Source organism: Theobroma umbraticum, unplaced genomic scaffold (assembly GCF_002168275.2).
Source record: "Theobroma umbraticum cultivar Fairchild unplaced genomic scaffold, ASM216827v3 scaffold_44.0, whole genome shotgun sequence".
Lineage (NCBI taxonomy): Eukaryota > Viridiplantae > Streptophyta > Magnoliopsida > Malvales > Malvaceae > Theobroma > Theobroma umbraticum.
In genome coordinates, this window is record NW_018397255.1 from 9,224,928 (window position 1) to 9,234,896 (window position 9,969).

The 9,969-nt window shown below is 32.6% G+C and overlaps 1 protein-coding gene across 1 annotated transcript; it reads right to left on the minus strand.

Annotated features, from left to right (window-relative positions):
* Positions 1-350: 350 nt before the first annotated feature.
* On the minus strand, positions 351-8,350 carry LOC110409878 (alpha/beta-Hydrolases superfamily protein). Its single transcript, XM_021419372.2, has 5 exons — positions 8,094-8,350; positions 7,536-7,678; positions 7,291-7,420; positions 6,379-6,570; positions 351-821 (listed from the first exon to the last, which is right to left on the minus strand). The coding sequence occupies exons 1-5, from the start codon at positions 8,268-8,270 to the stop codon at positions 612-614; spliced, it is 852 nt and encodes a 283-aa protein (XP_021275047.1). The 5' UTR covers positions 8,271-8,350; the 3' UTR covers positions 351-611.
* Positions 8,351-9,969: the final 1,619 nt, after the last annotated feature.

Consider the following 9,969-nt stretch of genomic DNA (forward strand, 5'->3'; position numbering starts at 1 on the left):
AGAAAGAAGCTAAATAATAAATAAGCATCTAAAATATTTAAACTTTTTAAACTCAACTATTATTTTATTGTACTTAAATACATATCTATTTTATAATTTTTACTCAAAACAAATCTTTTTGTTTTTTTGACATGACAATTAATTAAATAACTGTCTCGGACATAAACTTTTCCAACTCAATCAACTGTCACGTAATAAAACTTATGTTGATATTCAGATCAACAATTATTAAGATTACGTGACGTTAAAACTTATACAAATACAAATTGTAAAATAGGTGCTTATTTGAGTACAATAGATAAATAAAGTGGGAAAATTCAAAAGCTTATTTAGTATATGAGAGAGAGAGAGGGACAAACAGTACAAATCTGAGTTCATATCAAGATAGAGTTACGGCCAAACGCATTAGGAAAATAGTATACATGCAAATACAGATTATTATAGGACTTACAATACCCAATTTGATTTTCAAGGTTGTCTTCAAACCAATACCTCTCAGTATATATGGCAGCAAACCCCACGCTTGTTTATAGCTCTGCTTAAAACCAGTGAGATATTTGATAATTATGCTAGAACAAGAAGCACACGTCATAATAAACTACGAAAGCAAATTAAGATGACAAGAAACGAGTCATCCATGATTGGAATCGAGACCATGCAACCTGGACTGCAGCTTCATCCCCATCAGGCATTCCCATGCCCTTCCCCCTTTCTAGACCTTCAGGGGATCTGTTCATAAAGGCATGTGCATTGCCTGGATAGATATGCAGCTCACACGGAATTCCTGATGCTTTCAGCTTTTCCTCCAAAGCCTTCGCAGCCTGACAAACCATCAATTAGGGAGTTAATTGTCTACTACTTATAATATTCATTGAAATATCCACTCCTATTGTTCATTGCTTTTTTTAGTGTAAACCTTGCAAGCCAATCGGTTTTATGCTTGTACATCACTATATTAATTAACCATATTTCATGTTTAATACATTATGAAAATTTTATATAATGTATGAGATATTCCTTGATCTATGAGTTTATTTATAACGAGTTATTAAAGACTTATGTAAATATAGTCCTTAAAATATAATGTCCTTATAAAGAAATTATAAAAATTATAATTATCAAATTCTTATGTATGTGAGCATTGTTCTAAAATATATTCTTGGTTATTGTATTATCAAGAATAACATATTGACAATGCTCAGAGACTAATACATGTTACGCTTCCTTATTTTGGAAGCAAACGACTGATCTCATAGGTTGAAGTATGTGAGATATTTGAAGATAGTATGTAAGTACTTGTTAAGAAACAAGTTCACTGAACATGACCTACTATAAGAGTTCCATTTGATATTTTACTCAAATGTCTATAGAAATACTCTTATGTGTCAATCGTGTAAATAATCCTTAAACTTGTGATACCAGATCATCTTATATGTGAATTTTCATGTTTTGATTTCACCTCTATGAGTTTGGAAGTAACAAGATGCCTAAATAAGATATTTTTTAGTGTGGCATGAAGCATGTAAAGATAAATAAGTAGTTTAGAAAAGATTCATCATTCTAATTGATTTTAAAGAGACATCTTATTTTCTCGACTTATGTTGACTAAAAATCCTTGGCCAAGGCAATCTTAATAGGTCAATATGAAAGCTGTAAGACTAATATAAATAAGTTAAAAGGTATACACCGAGCCAAGCTTTTATCTATTCGAGATATATGATGAAAGGATCAAATTACATTGAAATAATGTACACCGAAAAGTTAATCAAACCATATTGACTCTTTTCACATTTGAGTGACCGTAATATATTGCTAGATGCCACTCATGATATAGAAATATAAATATAAACTTTTAATTTACTTAATTTATATTTATTATCAACACATTAGGCACTTAATGAGTTACACACATAAGATGAATCATCAAAATTAATTTGAATTCAATTGGATGTGATTTACTTAATTTTATAATAAATTAATCCAATTAAATATTGGACTAAATCAAATATGATTTGACGGAGAATTAAACAAAAGTACAATTAACCCAAGACATTTTTTAATCTTTGGATATGAAGCAGGTCAATTCACCTTATAAAAAAAATCCTTTAGCTACCTCTTGAACATATAAAAGAGTTCTGTTTTTACTTTCTTATGTGTTAAAATAGGATCACAGCTAAAAAAAAAACATCAAAAAGCTCAAAGTTGAAAATTTGCTAGCACAAACTTTAGCTTAAGGATTTACACACTCTTAGTATAGAGATTTTGACAAATCATTGTGTAGATCATTATTAGAGATAGGATAATTATACTATTATTGTTTGATATGTCTTAGTTGGTGTACAAAAGTCTAAAATGAAAACCCAAAGAACACTCCACCAAAGATAGTAAACATCAAACTTTCAAGTATATTAAAAATCTTCTTTTTGTGGTTTTTCTAAATTAGTTTCCATTAAAATGACCCATAGCTTAAGAGATTAAAATTTTAATATTCCATTGCTTATGATTCATCTTAACATGATTCGAATCCCCTTCAACTTTAACAATTGCCTTTGAGAAAACCAAAACTCAAAAATTGAAAGCAAAAGTTACTTTCATGCTTGACAAAAAAACAATGAAAGTAAAAGTTACCTTCATGCTCGACAAAAAGTATTGTTTTACTTCTATAGGAAATTATGATATTTGAATGTGCTACTTTATAATCATTTAGTTATTTTTAACTTGATATTACATTTTTTTAATGCTTCTCTTTACAACAACATATGAAGTAAACAGCAAATAGTAAAAAAAAAGTAACAAAAATAAGAACCTATTGAAACCAGCTATATGATCATTATATCAACAAATTAATAACAGGACATGCATCACATCCAATCCCTATAGCACGAAAACAAAGACAAATTCAAAAATTTACTCTCTTCCTTGTGGCCAAAAACGAAAATGCATTCTCTCTTTCCATCAACAATTTACATGTAGGCAAAGTTCTGGGAGTAATAATGAAGTACGCCACTGTGCTAGGTTCCTGGTCAATTTTAAAAGCTTCATCTAGTAAAATTGTTCATTGCAAAACCTAATAACTAATTTCTTGTATACGTTTTTATAATCATCCTATTATGGTTTGATTATGTCTCTTCCCTCGTAATAATCACCAATCAGATTTACTAAAGACAAATTATTAGAATTCAATGTGCGAAACTAAATAACCTCATATAATCAAAAATAGTCTTTCAAACTTTCTATTGATAGCATGTTTTAAAATAAAATCCAAGCAATAAGCATCCAGAAGACTACTAAAAATAGAAGTCTATTTCCCTACATGAATAATTCTTAGAAAGAGACATGAGTCATAAATACTTTCCATTCTGCTCACCAATTCAAGAAATGCAGATTGAAACAAAATGGTTTATCAAAATCATGCTACCGGTAAGAGACATAAGTTAGGAATGGACATGAACATGGCTTGTGGATAGAACAGAAATATGAATGAAATGACATTGCAAATTTCAAAGGATTTTAGGATACTGACTCAACAGGGTGAAATAATAAAAAAATTATTCCCTTCATCTCGATTGAATGCATATCTTTCCTTTTCAGGGATTCCCAAAATTATGTTCTCTTGTTTTGAGAGCCTACCACTACAACTCTCTCTCTCTGTACATTCCACATTACCTTTGAGTATATTTTTAATTTTTTTTTTACATTAAAAGATATTTAATGCAAATATCAGAGATTCATGCACATTATTCAATATTTTTTTTCCCTTAACATGAGGTGCGACCTTCCATCCATCTCACTGGTCGAGAATCTATCACTGCCACTAAAAATACAACCAGGCTTCCACAACTATCCAAGTCTAAGCATTCTCCCTTGTTGAAACTGCTTATTATCATGTTTCACCTTGCTACTCCATAGTTGATACATATCCAACCATGTTTATAGTGTGTTTGGTGTTGGCATGGATAGACCACAGATAGCAGAACAGGTTGTACCTATCCTTCATAAGATACTAGTTGTCTTCCTATTGATGATAGTAACTGTAACAGGTTGTTTCATAATTCTTCACTACAGCAGAGGCATCTGCACCCCCACTTCCTGCCCTCACTTTCCCCTAAGGAAAGAAATGATGTATGTAAAGCATGTTTGGTTGGCTTGAAAGGCCATTCCATTCAGGCTTTGTTCTGTGTGATATGTTGGTTCCAATGATTAGTTCAATCTTTGGGCAAGAATAATGATTCTGGTCCACGAGTCTATTCCAGTCAAACTCAATAATAGCCATTCTTTACTCACCTCAGAATGGTTCCAATGATTAGTTCAATCTTTGGGCAAGAATAATGATTCTGGTCCACGAGTCTATTCCAGTCAAACCCAATAATAGCCATTCTTTACTCACCTCAGAATGGCTATTCCTCATCCATTTGGAATAGAACTGTTTATTGTATAATTTTGTCCTTGTACATTTAATTAAATTCTAGTTGTATCCTTCATCCAAGAGAGAGAATGTTGGCCGGAACTTCTTATTTTCCATTGTTAGAATTGCCAGAGATCAATTTTGAACTAAAAAAACAAAAAACAGTGATTCAACAGCTAGCTAAGGCCATTGGAGGGGCCAAAACAACAGAGCAGGGGTCAGATGTGGCTGCCCTGAGCACCAAAATGGCGCCCCCTGTAGCTAGATCTGGCTGCTTGGAGCGCCAGAAGCAGCTAGATCAGGCATGCTTGCTGGCAACGGCTAGCTGCATTTTTTCGTTTCTTGAGTCGGTTCGGACGTTTTCATTAGGTGGACAGGACAGAGGAAACAAATGAAAAAAAAAAAAAAGAGAAAAAAGGAGTAAAAATAGAAAATAAATTCAAAAAAAGCAACAAAAAATTAAGGGTAGACCACAGATTGCAGAGGGGGTTATACCTTCTTCATAAAACACTAGTTTTCTTCCTATTAATCTTAGTAACTGTAACAGGTTGTTTCATAATTCTTCACTACAGCAGAAGCATCAACCCCCCACTTCCTGCCCTCTCTCTTTCCACTAAGAAAAAGCAATGATGTCCTTAGAGACTTAAATACAAATAATCATGAAACGAATCCATTGTGTTGTTAACCTCTAGAACTACTCATTAGATAGATATGCGCACCAAAACAAGAAATAAAAACCTTGATCGTCAAGGAAGAAGCACCTCTTAGAAAAACAAATAAAAGAAAAAGAATAATACAACTAATGCTAACACCATGGGCAGGAGGTTAGTTTGTATTTCCCCCCTTGAAGGGGAGAAGAAAGGATCATATGCAAGGAGACAACTTGGATATATGAAATCTACAACCTCATAGTATGAATTCAAGAAACTACAGTAATAATGTAATATCCAAAGACTTCAACCCAGTGAATAAGGAACCAATCCATCCGGTTGTTCGTCTATCAGACTTGTTATATGGTCAACAAATATTTGCAAACAAGAAATCAAAATTCTATGATAAACATCCACTGGATTAAGTTCTGGGTTCCAAAGTAAACTTTAAAGTCATTTTCTTGCCTTATGTCCCCAAGGAATAAGACTTACCAAGTTTCTTCAATCATACTTCTAAGATGGAAAGGTCTTATAAAATAGGGTTTCAGAAAGGATTCATATTGTCAATTGACATAGGGAGGCCTAATTACAATCAGGCTGAAGATGTTGGAGATAGGGCTTTGGGAGGAAAAGGAAGTGAATTTACCTTGTGAGATTAACTTATTAACAAAATTTTCTCATGGTTCAGATAAAATTTGACACTTTTAGAGCAAGGTGAATCAAACAAAAAGAAGCACCCTTGTGATAAAATTTTCTCATGTGATAAAATCTTACCCCCAACAAGTAGATTTTGAAGTGGTTATGAAGGACCAAAACAACTTTGCACAAGCCATCAGTCTTCAGGTTTTTTGGTCATCATGTCTCAAAGAGTGTTTCCAGAGAGAAGAAGAAAAAACAATTTAAAGAGCAAATATCATTTTAGATAGCTGTACATTTGGCATAGTATGGGTTCTCAAATTACATGGAATTTAAGAATAGTTATCCTCAAAATTATTCTTATAAATGACTACCAAATTAATTCTTAAAATATAGAACTTTCACCCTTTGTGAACATAAAAAAACAGAAAGACCAAAGTGGGTGTTAAACTTTTGGACAATATTATTCCTAGCTTTTCTAGAAAGACTTGCAACTGAACCTAGCAACTAAGCTCTCATTATGGAATGTGTGGTGGTGGAAAATTTTTTATTCTCAAAGAAACAAATTAACGGTCATTTCCAGAGTAGTAACTTCAACAACTAAGTCACAGACATGAAATTTATTTCTAAATACAACTACAAACAAATGGTGAAAGTTAAAATGGGGAGAGTAAAGAATTGCCATACCGTCACATCTGAAAATCCAACAAAGTTATCAAGTTCTCCAAAATGAGCTTGAACAGGTGCTTTGGCCAGGGCAGGGTCTGCAAGTTCTGGAGAAGGAACCCCATAAAATGCAACAACAGCATCAACTTCAGGAACTAAAACAGAACTTGCAATAGAGAGAGCACCCCCCATGCAAAACCCAGTCACACCAACCTATTGCAATGAAATCAGAGATTGCTCACTGACCAATGTTTTGAACTTCACAGGAAATTTAGTTGACATAAAGCAGCATAGATGTAATAAATCAAATATTCACCTCTTAACAGAAAATGAAGGCTGACAACAATCATAAAACAAAGTAATTGAAAATGCAGCACAAAATCATGGTACACATTTAAGAATAAAAGACTTTAAAATTTGCATAGGAGAATCATGAACCTGTTTGGCAGTAAAACTTAGAGGAGAACTGAAGAGACAAGGGAAATAATAAAATGTAAAAGAGAAGAGATGAGAGGATATTGGAGATGAAGGCGATGCCCGTTTTGTTGTTTGAATAAGAAAAATGGTAAGTAAATAAGAGGTAAATTGCAATTATGAAATCATTGATCCACTATATATTCAGCTTTCTTTTTATTACCTTCTTTAAAGGAGAAGAATTAACAATATTTAAATCTCATTTCCCTTAAACCTCTTTTTAGATAAAGAGGATGACAGCTTGCCCATAATATTTAATCTTCTTTCAGCTTCTCTATTCACTTAGCTATCCAAACAATAGAAAAGTATTAAATTTATCTCAGCTTCATATATTTGTTTCCACTTGTCTCAGTCAAATAAGCACCAGAACAGTCCACACAGTGGAGTGTTGAACTTTAAACATGCTTTAAGTAAGCATAAGGCTGTAACAAAATTGACAATGAATAACCAGTGGCACACCTTCTTTGAGCCATTAGCCTTAAGCCAGTTGACCGAAGCACGGATATCCTTTACAGCACCTTGCCAGTCAAGACCATTCATTAGGTGTTGTGCTTCTGCAACATCCAGACCAACCTTTCCTCGATACAGACTGAAACAAGGTGAGAAAAGAAAAAGAATTAGCATTCAAATGCAGCAAATGCCAGGTGACCAAAGCTTATCACAATTGAGCCAAAAGAAAAAGCATTGTGGACTGTAATACTTACTCTGGAATAAGAGCTTTGAATCCTGAGTCCAGCTGGGAGATCTTCAGGGCATGATTTTTTATCTCAAAATCCACACCCCACCACTCTTGAAGAACAACAATTCCAGGCGCATCTTCTTTGCCAACCACATATGCGTCAAATGCCTGATCATTACAATTTTTTTCAAAGAATAGTGAGAACAACCCAAATCAATAAGGCTCCGTTCGATTCCATTTTTGCTTTTACTACTTACGTTTTGCTTCATATAAGATGCTCAAATGAAAAGCAAAAAGTAGAAAACAATTTTGTTAGTATTTAAAAATGATCATAAAACTAAAATGCACCACTAATTCTAACATGATTACTCAATACAAACATCAATTTTTGTTTTCAGTTCTCTTAAAAAATTCATGCACAAGCACGAATACCAACCAAACCGAGTCTAACAAACATTTTCCACTACTCAAATATAAGCATTTCAACAACCCAAAAATCAAAACTATTCAAAAATGCGAAACCCATAATTTACATACTGTTAAAAAAAAACAAATAGGAAAGGAAAAGGAAAGTTGAACTGACAGTATCGTCTCTCTGAATCTGAACTTTCTTAAACGCAGAGTCAGCCATTGATCGGATTGAAAAGCGGGCAGCAGAGGGAGAGAGAACGCGTGAAAGGGTAAAGGAAGAGGGCTTCGGAACAAGATATCTGGAGAAGATTCTGCACGGTGACGAAGATATTAATGCTGCTGCGAGCATTGCTTCACTGCATTCTTACTCAACTCAGGGTATGGCGTCATTTTCTTGTAGAATCTTCTTTTGGATAAAAGCAAATCACCAAAGGAAAATGACGACAGGCCTGGCTTGGAGCTATAGGCCCAAGTTTAATATTGATATTGATACTTGCGTACATCAGTCCTCGAGCTACTATACTCATCTAAGACCAACGTGGTCTGACCTGAGTGTTAAAGAGTGTTACGAAATTTATTATCCTACATGTATGACAAGTGGTGAGTTATTTTCACAGAAAGCGTTCGTTTGCATTTTTACACACCATACTGTACTCACTCATGGTACAAAGTCGGAGGGGGAGAGGTGACGGGGAATTTATATATATATTTTATTTTATATTTATAAAATTCAAAATATATAACCTCTCACTTTTAAATAATTCAAATAAACTACTTTAAAGTAATGGTAAGAAATTTAATCTAAATTTTAAAAAACTCATTTAATCCCTATTAAGTTCAAATTCTTTTTTTTTTAGTAAAAACCCTTCAAATCATTCCCTTTTTTCCCTTCCTGTTTCCGTTTTCTCCTTTGTGTTTTTTCTTATAAAAACCTTCAAGTCTTTCCTTGTTGGTTGTTTTGTTAACTCATACAATTTTTTTTCTTAATAGAAACCGTTCATGTTTTTTAAACTGTTTTTTCCTTTTAGTTTTTTTTAATCTTATCCTTTAACTCATATAAATTTGAAATCCCTTTCTACTCTGTAAACCAAATAATTATACTAAATTGTTTATTTTATATTAATAATATTTAAATTTATAAAGGATAATTTGGATCAATTATTGTTATATATTTTAATTTAATAGGAATACTTTTATTCTCTTATAGGTAAAAATGACAATCAAAACATAATGTCAAAGTTAGGTTATATTATTATTGCTATGTGAGTTTGTTCAATTATTAATATGCATGGTTCATTATTAATCACAATTTGGAAGATTTAACTTAAAACTGAATAAGAATGTGATTAAAATATTTAAAAAAATTTAATAATTTTATTTTTTAAAAAAATTAAATAGATACAAAATGAGCTCGCCATTATTAATTCAAAAATTGATTTTTACATCTCTACAAGACAATGTTAACATTCCCATTCTTGGCATGTATACTATAAATGTTTATAATCCTCATCCAAAAGTTTTCAATTTTTCAAAACATAGATCTCCTTATCTGAAATTTCACCTAAGTTTGCCAATATCGAACTTAAAGGATTTAATGATCATTTCTTAGAGTGTGATCTAAGATTATGTAAGTCAATAAGTGATTACTTAAAAGACCAAAGGGATGCAATACACAGAACTTATCTTAGGCTTGGTCCATATAAAGTGATTCCACAAAATGATACTTATCCAACAAATGAAAAGAATGGTCCACAATTTATTTGCGCTTGATTTAAGCTGTATCTTGATTGGTTGAAATATTCTCCAACAAAAGATACAACATGTTGTGTTCCATGCTTTGTATTTGCTAAGCACTCTGGTAATGGATAAACGAATTTGGTTGTTGAAGGGGTGTCATCATATTCACTTTCGATGTCCCTCATCGTGCTTTACGTTACAAGTCCCAAATTGAGCTCCCACCATACGAACTTCCCATTTCAAGTTTAATGATGATGCAGCAAATCATGAAGGATGAAAAGGCACGAGGATTGGTATGGTGGTTCAGGATT

What these genes read in the sequence shown, in the direction of transcription:
- LOC110409878 (XM_021419372.2), bottom strand. Translation starts at nt 8,270, where the DNA reads ATGCTCGCAGCAGCATTAATATCTTCGTCACCGTGCAGAATCTTCTCC. An exon ending in TTCAAAGCTCTTATTCCAGA is followed by an intron (nt 7,421 to 7,535) that starts GTAAGTATTACA and finishes ACCTTGTTTCAG; the next exon opens with TCTGTATCGAGGAAAGGTTG. An exon ending in TTGGATTTTCAGATGTGACG is followed by an intron (nt 822 to 6,378) that starts GTATGGCAATTC and finishes ATGGTTTGTCAG; the next exon opens with GCTGCGAAGGCTTTGGAGGA.